At 41.3% G+C, this 20,182-nt stretch overlaps 1 protein-coding gene across 3 annotated transcripts in view; it reads right to left on the bottom strand.

Annotated features, from left to right (window-relative positions):
• Window positions 1-20,182, bottom strand: part of JARID2 (jumonji and AT-rich interaction domain containing 2) — a 190,667-nt gene that overhangs the window by 91,904 nt on the left and 78,581 nt on the right. For all 3 annotated transcript variants that reach the window (XM_081873349.1, XM_081873350.1, XM_081873348.1), the window contains exon 2: window positions 4,914-5,049. In XM_081873349.1, coding sequence (XP_081729475.1) covers window positions 4,914-5,049 — 136 coding nt within the window. The remainder of the gene's footprint in view (window positions 1-4,913; window positions 5,050-20,182) is intronic.

Here is a 20,182-nt window from a genome sequence, read left to right as displayed (position 1 = left end):
AGCACAGATGGTTCTTGGGGTTTCAGACCATATCATGGCATGTTTGCACATAACCAAGAACCCCACAAGCACACTCAGAAGTTGTTTGTAATCATTAGTGTGGTGGCCACCCAGAAATCCAACCATGACTTTTATATGCTACCTTTTCTCTGCATGGAAAAATTCAGTGGGATTACAAGACAAAATGCTATTTGCCTCACATTACAGGTCAGCATTTTTGCTATTGCCAATTTGAGAAAAATGTTGGTGTAATATCTTTCTGGGAGGGGAAGGAGGATAGTAGAGGGTAGTGTGGTTGTAAGTCACTTTGAGTTGCCTTGGGCAAGATAAAGCAAGTAACAAATTTAATAAATAATAAAATAATACTAATACAGTAGTGGAGTCACTTTGAAATTATTTTGCCAGTCATCATTGTCTCCATGTCAAAATGCCTTGCTAGCATAAGTAGGATTATATCTAACTGACAGGACCCCCATGACAAAATAAATTAAAATAAAATAAATTATTCACTAGCTGCTAGCCAGAAGTTTGCAGTACTGCAGAGCACAGCTTTAGTATTGTCACAAAATGGCCCTCTACCTATAGGGCCAAACTGCAACACCACCAACCAAATACTGGACCTCATAAGGCTAATGAGAATTTAACAAATGGGAACACAATTGTTTTCTCACAAATTATATAGCGGAGAATGGGACAGATATGTCCAGCTCCATAAGGTTAGATGTTGAGCACAACAAAGAAAAACCAAAACATATCCATATGAAACCCTCAGAAACTATGGTTTGAAGTGGTCTGCAAACTAGAGTTTCTATTAACTTTGATTTTGGCCAAATGCCTGAATTAGCAAAGCATAGCTGCAGCTGTTATCCCACTTCTAGTTGCCACTAAATCTACAGAAAGGAGAACTAAACAGGCCAAAAAAACAAAAAACAAAACAAAACCCCAGCTAGCCAACTCTAAACCATGGCTTGCAGTTTGCCAGTTATTTGAAAGCTCAAGTCATGGGTTGCGCACTAAAACCATGGCTTGTACAAACCATGGTTTGTCAATGTCCAATGTCTTTCATAAGATGACCATAGAGAGCACAAGGAAATAAATGTGAGTAGTATCTATGTCCGTTATCTAAGTATTTTTCTTGTTTACTCAAGTGATGCCCATGTGTTTTCAAGAGCAGTTTTTCCGTGGTTTTTCGTTTTAAGGAAAAATGCCTTGTTTTATGTGCTACTTTACTGAAGGATACAAAATACAGCCTCATGAATAAAAGCCAAGGAAGGTTACATTCTATACTTCAATTTTACAGCAGTCTATTTCATGTCTAAAGCAGCATTAGAAAGAAAGCTATTTCCCGTGAGAATGAGATTCTCTCTTTCAAAGAGACCTCTGAAAAACTGATTATCACGATCTCAAACCCAAGGCCTAGGCTTATTAAAACCGTTGCTGAAATACCAGATAGTAACATTCAAAATTACAGCACATGTTCCCTTGGGCTTGCTGATGTGTTATCCTGTTTCCCAGAGTGAGAAAGACTCCCACTGAATGCTACAAAGGGTTTCCTGACATCACACAAAAATATCCCCTTCTGATTTTAGTGTTCCCACATGGTGGAACAGAAACAAAATGAACAAAGGCACATTGTAGAAACAGGACAGTGGTCATTCTATACCCTGTGAATATCCAGAGGCAACAAAGCAAATACCTAGTAAAGAAAATATGTAGCTAAGTTAACTCATCTGTTTATTAAATTTCATCCTTCTAAATCACTGCAGCTGAGAAGATGACATGGGTTTTGTTGAGACATAATGCCAAACCATGGTTTGATGTTTCAAAAAGAGAAATGAATCTCACAAACACCAAAAAACTGATGAGTTTATACAATTATTTATACAATGGCCCCAACATGTTTTTGCCCAAAATGCCTTCGTCAAGGGCCTTTTTCCTTGTTTTTAATTAATTCATCTCAAGTTTCTGTTGTCGAAAGAAAATGGCAAAATCTTCACTGAGCACCTTGTATAAAGACCATCCCTTTATGTGCTCTACATGCAGCTACCCTTGAAGATAGTGAAGAACTGAAATTGGCGTAGAATGTGGTCACCAGGCTACTGAGCAGCATTGTGAACTGGAATGGCATCAATTCTTGAGGAACTGGACCAGCTGCTGATTTGCTACTGGGCCCAATTAAAATTTTGACATTAGTTTATAAAGTGCTATATGGTTTGGGACACGCATAATCAAAGGAGTACCTCTCTCAATATTTGGTACCTCGGACCCTTAAGATCTGTGAGAGTGGTCTTCCTCATGGTCCTTCCTGTGAGTGCAATATGCAGTGACCCAAGATAGGGCCTGCTCTGCTGTGGCACCCTGGTTATACAATTCCTTCCCACTAGAAGTATGACTGCGCCTCCTCACTGCTAGCTTTTCGTCACAAAGTGAACATGTTCTTCTTTCATCAGGCATTGGGAAGTTGGGAGCAAATGATTTTAATATATGTGTTTACAGTCCTGAGATTCTGTGCACAGGATTTCAGCCAGTGTCTGTCAAAGGCTCCACTGTTCTGCCATGGGGTAAACAGACTGTGTGTTATGTTGCTGTTCAAGGCCTTGTATCACATTCCTCTGGACATACAGCAACACATACTCTACCTCACTCATCAAATTTTCCCCACAATACTATTCCTTTAAAAAACCCTCTCTGCTTCATAAGGGTTCAGACTGATACTGCAATTCTATTCACATAAGTCTAAAATAATTCTGTAGGGACACAGGTGGCGCTGTGGTCTAAACCACTGGGCCTCTTGGGCTTGCCGATCAGAAGGGTTGGCGGTTCGAATCCCCGTGACAGGGTGAGCTCCTGTTGCTCGATCCCAGCTCCTGCCAACCTAGCAGCTCGAAAGCACGCCAAAAAAAGTGCAAGTAGATAAATAGGTACCGCTCTGGTGGGAAGGTAAATGGTGTTTCTGTGCACTGCTCTGGTTTCGGTGTTCCGTTGCGCCAGAAGCGGTTTAGTCATGCTGTCCACATGACCCAGAAAAACTGTCTGCGGACAAACGCCGGCTCCCTCGGCCTGTAAAGCGAGATGAGAGCCACAACCCCAGAGTTGTCCGCAACTGGATTTAACTGTCAGGGGTCCTTTACCTTTACCTTTAAAGTAATTCTAACTCTGCAATCTATGTATGTCTTTTTAGATGTAAAGACCACTGAGTTAAATAGAACATATTTTCACGTTAAATGAGTACAGGATTGTAGCTGAAATCATGCAGAATTAGCAAAGTTATGCAAATTAAGAAAACCTTCCTACATTTTGTCAGTTTGTAACACTTCAAGGCCAGACACATTGTGTTTCACTGGTGCAGTTTGTATTTTCAGAGTGCAGTTCTTGATGTAGATGTGCTCCCTTGTGTGTGAGCTGTTCTGAGAATGAAAACTGGGTTAACCCGCTTTTCATCAAGTTTACTTGGAAGAAACCAGACACTATAAAATCTCAGTCATGCTCTGTAACCTGGCACTCCCTCAAAGCTTCCCAACATACAGTTGTTGTGCATTACGCCTTCAAGGCCTTTTCTGCTCCCTGTAGACTACAGAGTAAAAACACACACAATGGAATAAGAAACCTTCCTTAAAGAAACTGTTTGATGGAAGATCAACGAAGCAGAGCCATATAGAAAGCTGAAGCTGTTGTGTGTACTTGTCCAGGAAAATTGGTATGGTTTGCTGCTAAAACGTGACTATCTTTCAGATTGGTATTTATTACTAAGCTGAGAAAACTGAGGGAGTTTCTTTTTCAGATGTGAGATGCTATAAATTGACCACGCAGTAGATCTTCTGTAGATAAACAGCTCACATCCTTGTATCTTTATTAACAAACACCCAAGTTCTCAATGAGTAAGTGCTGAAATATGACGCACCAGAAATGATGCAACGTACAAGCACAAGGAAAACTACACAAGCAGCCAGCTGCTGTTGTAATATACTGGTAAGCATGCAGTTACGCAGACATTTGGAAAATGCTCTAGATATGTTGGAAGTAACTGCTGTGCTTGTCAAATGAAAGCTACCGTATTTTTCGCTCTATAAGACGCACCAGACCACAAGACGCACCTAGTTTTGGGAGGAGGAAAACAAGAAAAAAAATATTCTGAATCTCAGAAGCCAGAACAGCAAGAGGGATCGCTGCGCAGTGAAAGCAGCAATCCCTCTTGCTGTTCTGGCTTCTGGGATAGCTGTGCAGCCTGCATTCGCTCCATAAGACGCACACACATTTCCCCTTACTTTTTAGGAGGGAAAAAGTGAGTCTTATAGAGCAAAAAATACGGTAAATAAGAAGGTATACAGTGACATTTCTCCTCCTTTCGTTTAGTGAAAATATTTGTTAAAAGAATGCTCCAGAATTTTCTGCATGAGGCTCAACTAATTTGAAAAGGATAATTTTTTAATGATTGCCTATGCAATACACAAACATGAGCAAATATAGACGGGCATTTTAGTTATGCAAGTTATTTAAGTTATGCAAATGTATGACCACTGCAGCAGGAAGACAGTCATCTGTATCACTTCTCCATGCAACAAAAACAATTTTACCACTCCGCTGCTTCCACGTGTTTCCAAACCGGTGCACTTCTCTTCATCATAAAACCGGTACATCAATTCTCCATTAGTCTTCCGATCATGGTGAGAGACTGCAATGCTAGACTACGTAGACTTGATCTTGCTCAGGAAGAAACAGGCTTCCAAAAGAGGTTGCCAGAAACATGGAAAGCAAGTTCCTTCCCCCTCAATGAACTGACTGCTCACACAGTTGTATGATGTGACACATAACAGGGAAACAGAAGGGGGAAAGCAGGCTCCAAGAAACTTCGGCTGTGACTCCCAAACATAGCACACAGAGCTGGAGCAAAGCCGATCCGCTAAGAGACTTACCATTCACGCCTTTGAGACTCCCGTTGATGCCATCCCCATGCTGCCTCTTCTGCGCATTCTTGAATTCCTTTAGGGATAAGTAAAGGACTTTTCGTACCACCCTCTCCTCTGACCATGGAATCCCATCACTATCATCCTAATAGGACAAGAAAAAAAGAAATGAGACATTTTACTTAATATTTCAAAACATGCACATATACATTATTCTGGCTGCCAAAATGAGTTTTCAGCTTTTTCAAAAAACAAAATTTTGGGGTTGTTGTGAAGACAAAATACCACTGTAAGGTTTATAGGATAATGGATTGGATCAAAAAACATTCTTCTGAAGAAATAAGCAAATAAAATGAAACACACAAAAATGTAAGAATTCTGTTTTCTTGGCTTTAATTTTTAATAGAAGGGAGCAATAAATAAGTCATATTCAAAAATGTGCTGGAGGTGCAAAAAGGAGAATGCAACATTTTACCATATGTGGCAGACATTTACTTAAGCACAAAATACTGGAAGATGATTATTAGAATAATTACAGAAATATTAAAATATGAAGTTCCCTTAGATCCTGTATTGATATCGCTGAACTATGTATCATCACCAAAAAGAAGGAAGATAACAAACTTAAACCCTATGGGCGGAGGGGAATTTACCCAATGAACCCCATCAGTGGCAGCCCTGCCAAGAACACCCTCCTGCGCGATGGGGCTTCCCCCCCTTCTGCCCCCACGTGTTCCTGCACCTCCAGAAATTGGCTGGGTTTGTGTGGGAGAACCCTTGGAACAGCACATGGGGGAGGGGGGTCAATCTATCTGGCAAACTGCAATGCTTGCGTAGACAGAACAATTGTAATAGTGCAACACTGAATTCCACCCTATTTGTTAACAGCTGCAAGGATGTTATTGGCTGAAAACGGGTTACATTACTGCCTCCCTGGAAAGAATGGTTTAACAAACTTTGGGATTTGGCTATGATGGCAAAAAAAACTTATCTAATAACAACAACTGCAAGTGAATGCAGACATAAATTCTGGGGAAACTGCTTGCCTTCTACAATATTGCCAATAATTATCTCTGCAAATCAAGTTCAGATAGGTCTTTAGGTTTTGTAATAATAATAAGGCTGTAATTTTATGTTAATTCATACGTACTTGCATAATATTGTGATGCAAAGTATTTTTTGGAGCAGGGTTTTGTTGATTATTCATAATTATTATCAAATTATTAAATAAATTTTAAAAATGGGGGGGGGGGCGGGAGTAGACTAACAGGCCCGTTAACTTCAATGGGTATATTCTGAACTGAATTTAGCTGGATACAACCCATATAAAATACTAATCTTTTGCTATCATGTTTCCTATGTTCCAATTTCCCCATTCTGCCAACATGTTTTTTGAAAACAGTTCTTTGCCCTAGAGTTTCTCAAGGGCTGCACCACAGCCAAGTTAGAAAATTAAGAGTTTTTTGGATGACCTTCATTTCAGAAAACATGAGCCAACTCACTAACACAGTTCAGTAAGAAATCCAAACACAAGTATCAATAATCCATTCCAGACGGTAAGAAAGTTTACACGCTGCATGACAAGTATGGTCAATAAGACTGCAACATTTTTTTAACAAAAACAAAAACCTATTTTGAGCGAGATACATCCTGGATACTTAAGGCTGAAAGCAATCCTCTGATCACTGAGCCCAAATGTTTGCTTTCAGTTCTGTGACAGATTACTTGACTGCCTGAAAAAGAAAACAGGCAGCAAAATAGTAGTGATAGCAAAGCAAGTTAGCAATTTGGCAGAAGACGATCATTATACACTGGGGAAACACTACTGCACAGTAACAGGAGAAAATTATGCCTAGATTCCTTTGAACATGAAGCATATGCACATTTGAGCCAGAACGACAGCATCTGTGGAAGAGTTCTCAAGGCAAGCATGCCCAAACAAAACTTAGAACTTAGAACCTTTCTTATTTTCTTGCACACAGCCAGCCCCCACCAGTAGGTTCATCACGAGAACGGAAATGTGGAAAATAATGACAAAAATTATATCTGAAAGACAATCCCTTCCCAGCAAATAACCCTGAATATTCATAAACTATGCAATAGAAACTAAAGAATTAAACCACAAATGCCCACTACTTAGAATCAGAGAATTGTAGAGCTGCCCAGCATGGCTCTTGAACCCATTACTCTGAGATTAAGAGTCTCTCGCTCTACTGACTGAGCTATCCAAGCTGTTCCCAAAAGTGGAAGGGGAAAAACCACTCAGGTCCCAGCAAGGATCGAACTTGACACTCCTGGCTTACAAGGCCTGTGCTCTAACCACTGGGCTATAGAGCAACTTCTATTACAGCGGTGGTGTAGAAGAAGCCCCAGAGCATCACACGAGAAGCCCACCTTGCAGTTCCACCCCACATCACATCAGTCCTTGGGAAACTGGCTTAAAGCTGCTCAGTGTCAAGAGTCATGGAATTGGAAGGTTTGTTGTTGCGGTGGCTGCCTTGTTGTAGAAGTAAACTAAGTGACATGACTAAGGTTTTCAAAATCTAATGATAATCAGAGTCACAACTTGGTCACATCCACATGAGACATGGGGTATTTCACATATTTTATTGCTGCAATGAGCAAAGTCAAAGTTTGTGTGTTGTCCAAACCCAGGCTTCTGGTTAAACTCTCTCCTTGCTAATTTTGAGGTGGTTAGTGCGCACAGAAGTAAAAAAAGACTAGAGATAAGTAGAGGAGCAGATGGCCAGTAGTCTGAAGTCAGAGCTTGGCTAACCAAGTTATGCGAACCACGCCAGTAAAGTTAGCAGTTATATAAGTCAATCAAAATTGGAAATATCCATTTCTGTTAGGAAATGCTTGACATGATTAAGTCAGCGAAAGGCCAAGGAAGGGCGATACATGATGCTGGAACTTGCTCCCAATCCCTTATTCACGGTTAAGAAATCGGAAACATGAGGTGCACCTTGTTTGACCCAGTGTGCGACTACTGCTTGCTTGTTTGAATGTATGTGTGTACGCACAGATATACACACCACATGCAAAAACAAAACAATGAAAACAAAACATACACAATACGTTTCATAATTTCTACTTCTCTGCTGAAAGAGCACACCACACCACTTTTGCTATTAACATGAAATAAGCTCAAAGATGAGTCGTCCTGTTCCCTCTGCCGCAAAAAGCACATTTCTGCTCTTATTAAAGCTGTGTAATGCTTTAGGCGCTTCACACACAAAAATGAAAACTAACGACAATACCCTGCTCACATGCTTACAATCTAAATACTGCAGAGGCACAGGGAGATGAGGACGAAGCAAAGGGAGATTAGCAATGTTATATGGACAGGGTCTTCATAAAAGTTTGCAATCATGATTACACATCAGTGAAAGCGGTTTTCTCTTTTCGGTATCAGAAAAAAGAATGCATGCTTATCTAAGATGTGTTTCACGTAGAATTCTAGCAGAAAGCAAGAAACCTACAATTTAATTAACTAGCCTAAAATCTAATTAATTAGGACGTGAAGAGAGAAAACGCAGCCGTTTGTATTGTTTCACTGACAGAGTGAATTCTGCTGATAGGATTAATTTTTAAATTATTCCTGGCACACACTGAGCAGCAGAGCTAGTGACCTACGAAAGGTACAATCCATCTTCTGGGACATCGCCGTCATCAGTCTAACACAGAGGACACTGAAAAGGAGACTCAAGTGAAAGGTATTTCTGACATACCGTTTGCCTTGGTTGTGGACAACTTGTCATTTAAAAGTTGAATTAGAAGGAGATTATTTCTGGTTCCCCTTCTGTAGATACTGGAAAATACAGCTGCTAAGCTGATATAATTCCTGGTGGTGTAAATCTATGTATTATCAGATCTGGAAAATACAAGCAAGTTCAGCTAATCTAGCTCCCACTCTAGATCCGAAATACAATTTTCCTGTTTTATCACTGAGGTGTTTTTTGGGGGGCGGGGGGATTGTGGTGTGTGTTTTCATTTTGCTTTGTTTTCCTGTAAGTCACTTTGAAACCCTTATATATTTAAATGTAATTTTAATTAACACCACCAACCAAACACCTAATATTTTCTCACACACACACACACACACACTTCTAATAGTATGTTTTCACACTCAAGTACTGCTAAGCAGAGTTCATTCCCATATTTCTCCCAGGCATCTTCACATCATTTGCACTCTTCACATCATTCTTGCACTGACTTCTGATTCGTGTCCAGCCCGATTCAAAGTGCTGGTTCTGACTTTTAAAACCCTAAATGGCTGAGTCAATAGAGCACGAGTCTCTGAATCTCAGAGCTGTGGGTCCGTGCCTCATGTTTGGGAAAAGATTCCTGCATTGCAGGAGGTTTGGACTAGATGACCCTCATGGTCCATTCCAACTCTACAATTCTCCAATTGTGTGATACTGTCTGCCAGTTGAGATCTTCAAGGTGGTGTTCTGTTGTGCATGCCAGAAATCAGGCTGGTGACAATGTATTTTAAACTTTGTATGTTGCTCTGGCACCATGCTTCTGTATTGTGCTAACTTGACTTAAAAGACCACGAGTTTCTGCCTTAGTTTCCTCCTGTTAAACACACCAGCAGATTTTAGGTTAAGACTAGCCTTCAGCAAACAGGAGCCAGAGTCCAATGTAGCAAAGAACCTCTAGAGGAGAAGCTAGGCTATTTGTTTTATTGTATGTATACAGCTTGACAACAGTGATTATTTTATTTGAAGAGTGAGTTCATAAGGTACTGCGATAGCTTAGAGCATGTATATTATGACTCAGTGTTGTCTGGCAAGTTTCCAGTTCTGTTCCTAGTGACTTCCCAAGCAAACACCTCCTGACCCCATTTCTCGTGCCAGGTCTTCAGATAGCAGAACCACCCCTGACAAAAATTAAACAAAAATAAAATGAGCGTTTGTAATCACCTCTCTGAATAGGTTGAGCACAGCGCTTACTGAATAAATGAGCATTTATATGAGTGCAGGCTCCAAAGGGCCCTCCCACACACTGAACTAGGAATACCAGAGATGGAAAATGCTTCCAGCCTTCCATGCTAAACCTGACAGGAAAAGCTGCACTGCATGTGAAAAACCTAACCTTTGGGATTAAAGAAGAACAAGCTCTGCTCCCCTCCCACAAAGCCATTTCTAAATGTAACTGGAGTCTCTTACCTGTGGGTGAGAGTACATCCACAGCTGGAACAAAAGGAAGCATCTGCATTCAAAAGCTACATTACAGGCAGTGACCTATTTGTGCGGGGATTACATTTTGAGGCACTGTGTGCTTATTGAAGTCGCATATAATCAGAACACCCACTGAAAGCCTGCAGGCACCCCGTCCCGCCCCTGCCCCTTTTGGCGATGTTTTTGGGTCACTTCTGGGTTTGGCGCAAAGCATGTGTGTGGAGTCACACACATTTTGGACATGCCTAAAGCAGTTGCTGCCTTTCCTTAGATGAATGGATGTATCATGGCTGGAATCTGAAGTGCTGCTCAGGCATGCTCAAGGTCTTGCATGTGCCCAGTGGGATTTTCCCCCTCCCCTTATTCTCACTACCACTTCTAAAAATAATACTTAGAATTCGTGCAATGCTTTTTAGCGTATTCAGAGTACATAATTTACATTGGAATGGTTCACACACCACACTAAGCAAACAATGACCAGGTTTGGGGAGACTGGATCATGGCCTCTTTGCTCCTCTTTGCTGTTGTTCTTCAGCTATGCCATTCTGAAATCTACCTGTTGCATAGTAGGCTAGCTACTACACACACATCCCCCTCTATCCTTAGATCATTTGTAGAAATGTTACTTCTGGCACTGCACCCTAGACAGTATCAGAGGGTGGTGACCCAAAAACAAGCATTTCCTGTTGTTGCCTCTGTACTGTGGGATGCCCTCAACTCTGCCATGGATAAAGCAGCAACCATCCATTGCTTCAGATGTCTTGTGAAGGCATATCTTTTTGCACCAGCTTTCCCTGATGCAAAAGACTGGACCCTGCCCTACATGTTTCAGTAATTTCTGAATTTCTGTTAAATTTACTTGTATATTTTTCTATACTGCTGTTTTATTAGCTAACACTGAGACACGGTTTAACTTAGTGTTATGTGCAAAGTGGACCTCTGACAATGAAGCAATTTCCAGCACAGCATTCACAGTCCACCCCACGATTGCACTGCAGTTTGCAAATATTTGATTCCAGAAACTCTGCTGGATTGGGCAGGTCCACCACATATGTATGTGGGTACCAAATAACCTCATAGTTTCTCCATCTTAGGGGAGGTGGGTTTTTTATATATGGTTTTAGTTGTGGTGGTGTAAAGCACTATATAAATGTAAGGTCTTAAATGAATTTCCTTTATTTTCACAACTACTGACATTAAAGGATGTTTACTCTAGGTAGATGACCAAATACAAGGACTTTGAGAAGTCTCCCAAATCCCTTTCTCACATGGTCTTTAGCTCCTCTGTTATATATTGTTATTTATAGCAAGAAGAAACCAGATCCTTAACATTTGCAGAATACAATGATATAAATGTTTACAATGCAGTCAAAAGGTCTTGTGCCGTTTGTTTTGACACTAGGAGTGGAACTTAAACCTTGTATTTGCTGGAGAAGAAACACGGTTGTCCTACCCATGCTCAACTGTTACTATAATTAGTTTTACAGCTGTAGAACCACATCCTGGTGCATATGAAGAACACCGGGAGAAGCACAACTATAGAAGCTTGTTCATTCATTTCAACAGACCCTCCTAATCCATACACACAGAGAAACATGTGGGAAGAATCTTATAGGTCAAGTACATCCTCTGCATGTATAAAATTTCCTCCAGTGTCGGGGCCCTCCAGTTAAAAGAGCTTAAGTAGCAAGGCTGGGAAAGAGCGCTGCCTAAGAACATGAACAGCAGCTGTCAGTCAGGAATCGACAGCATGTATTTAATAACTTGGTCTCACTCGGAATAAGGCATCTTTATATGTACCTACATGAGCAGACTGGAACCCTCTATTCAAATAAAAGGGCAGAATGCATATCCAAGTACATGCAGCTCTTCAGAATGAGGCTTAGGTGAAGAGGCTGCTTTAGTTAATGTGCACCCGATACTTATAAAATAAGGCACAAAATGCCAGTGGTTTTCTTGTAGGTTTTTCAAGCGAGTCACTGTAAAAAACAAATCCTTAACCCAAACAGTAAATCCAGACTAACTGGTGTTGACATTTCCCCATTCATCAAGGGAAAAGGATTAAAATTGAAAGGTTTCTCCTCTGGAGACAGTAGCTTGAGTTCAGCAACTTCCCTAATGCACCAGCTAATTGAATTGTTATTTTGAAATCTAATGAATTAATCATCCAGAAAGAAAGCAGCTCTGTGAGCGAGTGTGTGTGTAGATATAGATAATACACACCCACACCAAATGTGTTTCAGAAGCAGAGTCCCACACCTACAGGGGCTTTCCCATTCCTTTCTACCTCCACAACAGGGAATCTCCAAGCATACGTTTCATTTCAAACAAAAGGAAAAGGAAACTGCTGTGCACAAGGATTTGAATCAGGCCTGGTTTGTCCACAAAAATAAAAGCACAGTAACTGAAAGGTCCTACCTTTTACACATTTTGAGGGTATGCCAAGTAACTGTTTTCTCTATAACAGCACTGAACATGAAGTGTTAAGGGAGGTGGGGAGCATTTCCCAGAGAAGAAGGTGGGGGGAGATGTTGCCATCATTGCTGGGGGTTTTGCACCACAATTGGTCTGCCACTTTGGGACAAGCAAGTGATCTTCAGGAAAATTGGCACAATCCCTGTGAAGATTGCGTTTGCAGATATGCTTATTTATAAGCCCCATCGCCCCCATCCTTAAGCAACCTGGAATGCATGCAAAGCATTTCAAAATATTTAGTGTGTGTCCACAATGCTCTATTTTACACATGCTGGCAAGATAACCTGCCCCCAAACCATCCTATGCCATAGAGATGAAAACCTAGGTGTAAATCCGCCAATCGAGCCACACTAAAAATAATCAAGCAGGCCTGATCATCTAAATAAATAAATTGAATAAAATAATTCATGTGAATTTCTATATCTTAAGATTGAATACTGCCAACATACCTTGAAAACAGCAACCTTTGTTTCTTTAAAAATGCAGCAAAAAAACCCCACAATTACTACAAAGCACAGTCCGGACCGTCTGGGTATCTAGCCACTGACAGAGGCTTTAGCCAAACAAAATCAACTGAACAGCTGCCAAGTCTGCTCTTTGAGGGTGGGACTATGTCAGACATCTAATATAATAGTCAACATATGCACATGTGCTGTATGACATCCTTGTTTATGGCTCAATGTAGATCTATAAGATAGGTTAAAATATAGAGGCAATGCTTCATTCCATTGCTGACTGAAGGGCTTTTATTACTCAGAGGATAATCAAGACCCTGTGCAACATTTCTTTATTGTGCATCTGGACAGAGGGCTAGATTCAACTAAATACATGCCCTAGTGACAACAAGTGCAACGTCCTGTTAGACCAATGGGGCATCTGTGCCTCTCTCTGAAATTGGCGCGCGCGCGCTCTCTCTCTCTCTCTCTCTCTCGCTCTCTCTGTGTGTGTGTGTGTGTGTGTGTGTGTGTGTGTGAGAGAGAGAGAGAGAGAGAGAGAGAGAGAGAGCGCAAGCACACCTCTCCCTCCCCAGAGCAGCATGGGAGCAGGACAGGGGAGATGGTTTCGTCTAGCAAGCAGAAATACTTGAAACGGATGGAACGATTGTAATAGAGCAACACAAGTATTTTCAGTAACTTCGAATGAGTAATGCAGCATTTAGCAATACTATCACCCACAGTATCACCGACTTTTCTAAAGATTGCTAATCTAACTCTGGTTTCAACACTTTCCCCAAAGTATCTGTCACCATGTATGCTAAACAAATAATTCTTTATTCATTTCAGTGCTGCTCACATCAAAGCATGTGTTCACCGAGCAGCAGCTAGCTAACTCATTCCATCAGTGCAAGTATTTTTGTCTGTGCAATGGAACTTTCTCCCTACTCTCCCCACGCACCCCTTAAATCGGTTTTGGGGATTCACCCAATCTTGCAGAAGTGGTTTGGGGAGGGGGAGTTCCATTATGCAAGAGGAAATCTTTGCACTGAAGGAACAAGTTAGTAGAATACCACCCACTGTTTTTAAGTAAAGGTTCCTTGACATTATTTTGACACCACCATTGATTAAGCTATTTCACGGCTATTATGCACTACTTTTTATTATGACACTGCATAGAGGTTATCACATGTAACACTGTGTGTCCCCTGTCCTTGATAAAAATACTGCTTGCAATAATTTGGCCCACCGAGAACTCGTAAGATTTTTAGAGTAATAGGTTATCTGCATGGCTGTCCCACCAAGTGGACTTTTCTTCCTGTATTTGAATTTAATTTGCTATTAATGGGGGGTTTCATTAATGTGCTATTTCCAATAGAACTGTTATTTTATGGATGGCTGCATCATCTTGTTTTATTGTCCTAGGTCATAATATTGCACTTAATGCTTTGCTTTCACGTGGTTTAGTTTTTCTGTTTTCAGGTTTCTCTTCCTTGGTTCCCCCCTGATAACAATGATCAGTTGAATCAGCAGCAGACTGTTTGGTCTACACTCTCTTCTCAACCTTCTCCTCAGATGCAGTCTCCCCTAGCAACAGACGATACTGCTTTATACAATGTCAGATCACTGATCCATCTGGCTCACTGCTAGCTACACTGACTTGAAGTGGCTTTTCAAGGTTTTAAGCACAGCTCTTCTCAGTCTTACCTGGAAATGCCAGGCATTGAACCTGGAACCAACGGCATACAAACCACATCTCCTATACTAGTGAGCCACTTTAACATCATCTCTCCAAAGATATTTTTGCTAATCACAGGTATCTCACGTCACAGTTTTCTAAGTCTACTTTGGATAGCCAAAAATGCTGCAGTCTTGAATTTTGCAGAGTTGCTGTTGTTTGAAGAAGACATGGCTGCACCTTTGAAAACAAAACTTGCAAGACCATGGCAATAGTAAAGTGTGGGGCAAGTAGGACAGCATCATTTAATTTCTATTTAACAGAACCTTTGAAACATCAAAGCAGTTGAACATTATGCCATGAGGAGCTCACAGGTCGCACTGCAACACAACGGTATTTTACTAACATGCCAAAGTACAGTGTGCTGCTAAATAACCTGACAGAAGAAAAGACTGGTGCTATTAAGGTAAGAATTGAACAAAAATACCCTGGGATTGTAACTTCACAGTAAAAGGAGGATTTCGTACTATCTGTGCCCTGTTTTATATTTTCCAGAATAGAAAAAAACAATTCTGTGGATTAAGCACAGTGATGGTCAACACGAATGGAACACCATTAGTTGGGCAAAAAGAGATGTAGGTTAGCCAGCAAGAGAGAAAATGCTTTGTGTTAGAACCTTTGTGTTAAGGTTCTAGTGTGCATGCAGTTTTGTTCTCGGATAGGAAGCATAATAGATTTTACTGTGTAAAGTACTTACACAAGGCACATCTTATCCAACTACAAGTTTATTAGCTGGAAGTTTATAGTGCAAACATTTTCTTCAAAGTCTTTAAAGTTGTGTGGTCAAAATCAAACATTTGACTTCTAAGTGGTCATTGCCTTTGGGTATTCAAAATTAAACTCGTAAGAGTGGATAAATTAGATTCTCAAAACCATAAGAGCCAACTCCTAGGGACCAAGGTTCCTTTGCTGCCGCCACCCCCAAATTGAGGGCCCTCCAAGTTAATGGGCATTGCCATTCAAATGGTGTGTGCGTGCTGCATAACGTGATCGATTATGTGGGGTGGGGCTTACCTGGCTGCCCCAACATTTAATTCAAGTTAGCACCCCTTCTCAAAACACTTCCCCCCGCCAACCCAATCATAAAACGGTAGGTCCATGGCAACAATGCAAGCAGGATCAATTAATAAGGGTGAGTAATCCACTAAACATACTTTGAACAGCCTTGCAGGTATCAGAAAGTGGCTTCTGTCTCATTTAGTTTTAATCTTGGCTGTGAGATGTGGAAGACCTGCTTCCTGCCTTGCAGGCCTTTCCCCACCTGGCCTAGAAAGAACCGACTCCAGCTACTAAAGCTGAGGTTGTCATACTCACCACTGAATGTCGCTGCTATTCACCCCTAATTCCAGCCTCAACACAGATCCTTCCGCTCTTTTCTTTTTGTACTTGATGGTACAAGTCTAACAACATTCAGTGGTGAGTATGACATTTTACCACAGAATGTAGAATAACTTGGCAAGAGGAATTCTGTGAACAATATCTACTCTTCTACAGTTTCCTGGAAGACCTTGCCCCAAACAATCTGATGTCACCGGAAGTACAAAAAGAAAAGAGTGGAAGGTGTATGCTACCTTTCAAGAGGCACGCCATCATTTGACTATGCTGTACGTGAGGAGACAGCAAATACAAGATGATGTAAGGGAATTCATTCAACCTCATGTTGACAGCAGGCTTGTACTAAAGTTTTTAAAATGGCGATATGATATTGTGTTACGACTGCATATTTATAAGCTTTCCTCGCATATTGACAAACTTCTCAACTGCACACAAAATTAGACTAATTAGAAAGTAGGCTTAAATTAGACTTAAAATGTACTAATTTTGAGTGTGTTGAAGAACCAACATAATAGTACATCTTATTCCAAACCTGTCTGACACGTAGTCTGAAAACAAGAAGCAACTGCAAACAAGTTTAAACCGGCTGTGAAGAACATAATGTTGCCTTCAATTTTGATATTAGTGTTCTTGGAAAACTACAAGCCTTCCCCTTTTTTTAGTGTGTGTTTATAAATTAGAGAATGCTACATTTCATAAAAATCATATACTTCAGAGCTTATGAATTCTGACAATGTTCCCAATGAACAGGAAGCTTCAATCTTGCAAAAGTACCACATGGTTACTCTCTCTACCTTGAGTGTTAAACCTCACTCTAGCTCGGAGAGAGGTTGCTCTCCCGTTTTATTTTCAGTTTGTTCAAGCAGTGAAAATCATTCCCTCACTCCGTGGTGAACTAGGACTAAAACCATGATGTCTCAGGTTGAAGTCCAACCATCTTATCCAGTGGTCCACAGTGTCACTTAATGCTTAGGGTGCCTGCTAGGTAACAACAATATCATATGGCATACATAGCATGTTGACCAAATGCCAATTAGGTCACAACGTTTTTAAATAACTTTGCAAAGCAGTCACCCTTGGGCTGCAATCCAGACCAATGCTGGATGTATTTAAACACTGTTAAAATGGGGGAAAGAATTGAAATAGGTGCCTACATATCAAGAGATGAACTGCCGCACTAGATTAGACCAAGGGTCCAATGAGCCCAGGACTCCATCGCCCTATATTAGGAAGGCAGGCAGATGCTCCAGGGAAGTTCATAAGCAGGTCAATATGTAGATAGCTATCTTCTGTGCCAATTCAGGACCTCCTTGCGGCTGTTATTTTAAAGTAAAAGAGCAACCTAAGAGAAACAGCTATGTGTTTAACATTTCATTTAGATAGCCCCTGGTCCCCACAATCTCCCAGAGTAATCTAAGGAGGCATTTGAAGAAGCTCAAGAGGCAACCAAGGCGTGATGGTTTAAGAGTGCCATTATAGCCACATTTGCAGTTTCCAAACCACTGCAGTATTAGTGTAATAGCTTTATTTTAATTCTTCTTTTTGGTACATATTGCAACAGCGAGTCTTCATCACTTTGCAGGAGAAAACACCCTAAATATGAAACACTTCTAAACCTGAACGCTCTGGCAATCCTGCTACATCACAGCACACAAACTCTTCCTGGCAGTCTTCAGAATCTATTTTGGACAGAAGTGCAGGTTTTCACGGGGGGGGGGGGGATCACAGCAGGAAATCCCTAAAGGGGGAGGAAGAATGCTGCCTGAATAGGCTGAAGACAAAACAAGCCTCACTAAGGACAGGGCACTTTCCTCCCATCTGGAAAAACCCCCAACACTCATGCTGCATACATCAAGTTTCCAGAAGTGTAGGGGGGACCCCCACTCCTTAGAGACACACGTTTCTCAATATCCTTTCATAATTCACTAAAAGGGGAAACATGTCCATATTTCACTGAAAGACACCACTTCCTCCCCCTCCGTTCTAAATAATGAAGTTATATAAAGATCCACAGTTATGGCTTCTTCACTTCCTACTAGAACATTACAAGAAGCTTGCAGAAAGATAAATCTACTCAACCCTTCACATTTATTCGGGCCAAAGTCATGTACACCTGTCTTTATTCCCAATTCTATGCTCCAACACTGTTGGCATTGGCTATCCCAGTTCTGAAGTACCCAGACACCTGTTGTTCAGCTGTTAACAAACCAGGCCCATTTATGCTTGTGTTGTGTTTACAAGGCCATCAAGATGCCATGGCTGCTATCCCACACTACCTGGCAGAAAGAGCTGGCTGCTAGTGCAACTATTTACCGTATTTTTTGCTCTATAAGACTCACTTTTTCCCTCCTAAAAAGTAAGAGTAAATGTGTGTGCGTCTTATGGAGCGAATGCAGGCTGCGCAGCTATCCCAGAAGCCAGAACAGCAAGAGGGATTGCTGCTTTCACTGCGCAGCGATTCCTCTTGCTGTTCTGGCTTCTGAGATTCAGAATATTTTTTTTCTTGTTTTCCTCCTCCCAAAACTAGGTGCGTCTTATGGTCTGGTGCGTCTTATAGAGCGAAAAATACGGTAGTTGAATTTGACCATTGGAATTCAGCTGGTTCTTCCCCTACTCTTGAGGAGACCACTGTAAGGCTGTAGGAGCCCTGTGCCACTGGCCCAAGGTGTTACACAGCTGTTAGCTGCAAAGAGAAAGGCCTAGGGCAGATTCCTTAGGGCTACCAAGCTACCCTACATGATTGGCACTAAAACAGGGAACCATCCTAAAATCATATCATTAAAAAACAAATTTAAACTATTAGCTGTTCCAAAGGCAATCAAACAAAGCATGGCTTAGTGTTAGATGTGAGTCAGGTCATTATGTTAAACAAGCACATGCAAAGAATGAACTTTAAAATCATATAGAATCAAGTTCTAGAAGCATTTAAAACATAAACTTTCTCAAAGTGATAAGCTGCCAGAGGCGGTAGCATAGTTAAGGGGGGTGGGGAGGGCAATCCACACTGGGCGGCAGCTTCCAGAGGGTGGCCCAACGGCGGAACACAGGTGCCGTGTGGCTTGCAGGGCGCCCCAGCCACCACCTACCGCTCAGCCATGGCCTCCCTCCAGTGGGCCCAGTGCTGCTGGAAAATGGAGCATGGGGTGATGCGCCAGGAGGGACATCTGCATCTGTGGGCAGGGCACACACACAAGGCTCGCCCACCCGCCACGGGCATCCAAGTGGCTTGCTATGCTGCTGGCCAGAGGGTGTTAACATTCTTACAATGTGAGCTTGATTTTGTACTGTATTTGGTTTGAAAATAAAGTAAATGTGGAGAGCATTCATAAACTGATTTACTTGCTTGAATATAGGTACAGTAGGAGTGCAATTTTAAAAACAGTCCTGATGTTTGGTGAACTATATGGCAGCACAAATGGTATGCATATGCTATGTATATGCTATATTTGGCAATTTCATCAAGGGACCAGCTTCTCAACAAATTTCTTATGTCAAGAGTCACCTCACAATTCTAAATTTCTGATAAACTGTGTGATTACCTGATACCCATCAAAGTTAATACCTGTGTAATTAAACCCCCCTATAACCCCACTCAAAGCTACTAACATGAGTTTGACCAAACTGCAGGAGGCAGTGGAAGACAGGAGTGCCTGGCGTGCTCTGGTTCATGGGGTCACGAAGAGTCGGACACAACTAAATGACTAAACAACAAATAACCCCACTCAGAACAGTGGGCATTATTTCTGGATACAAAAGAGAGAGACTTCCTGGGTCTCTTAAAATATATCAGTAAATGGAAATGAATTATTGCTGATAGGGATACACTTTATAAACTTCATTCTGCTGACAGATAAACACAAAGGAAAAAAGAGACTTAAGGAAGGGGGAGGAAAGTGGAGATGAAAACCAGAGTGGAAGTAGAAGACTGTTGACCATTTGATTTCTTTTGTTCCTTTGTGCATTTTATACAGACAATATGAACCGGGGGCAGGGGGTGTTCAATTTCCTTTCATGGTATCCTTCCTCTTGTTCACTTCTCCTCCAGAACTCCTACTATATCAGAAGGGGATGCCAAAAGCAATACATAAATGTTTGGCAAAACTATATAGT

Source organism: Podarcis erhardii (genome assembly GCF_964252035.2).
Source record: "Podarcis erhardii genome assembly, chromosome: 8".
NCBI classification, from domain to species: domain Eukaryota; kingdom Metazoa; phylum Chordata; class Lepidosauria; order Squamata; family Lacertidae; genus Podarcis; species Podarcis erhardii.
The sequence above is the reverse complement of the archived record's forward strand: the minus strand, read 5'-3'. Positions and strand labels throughout refer to the sequence as shown.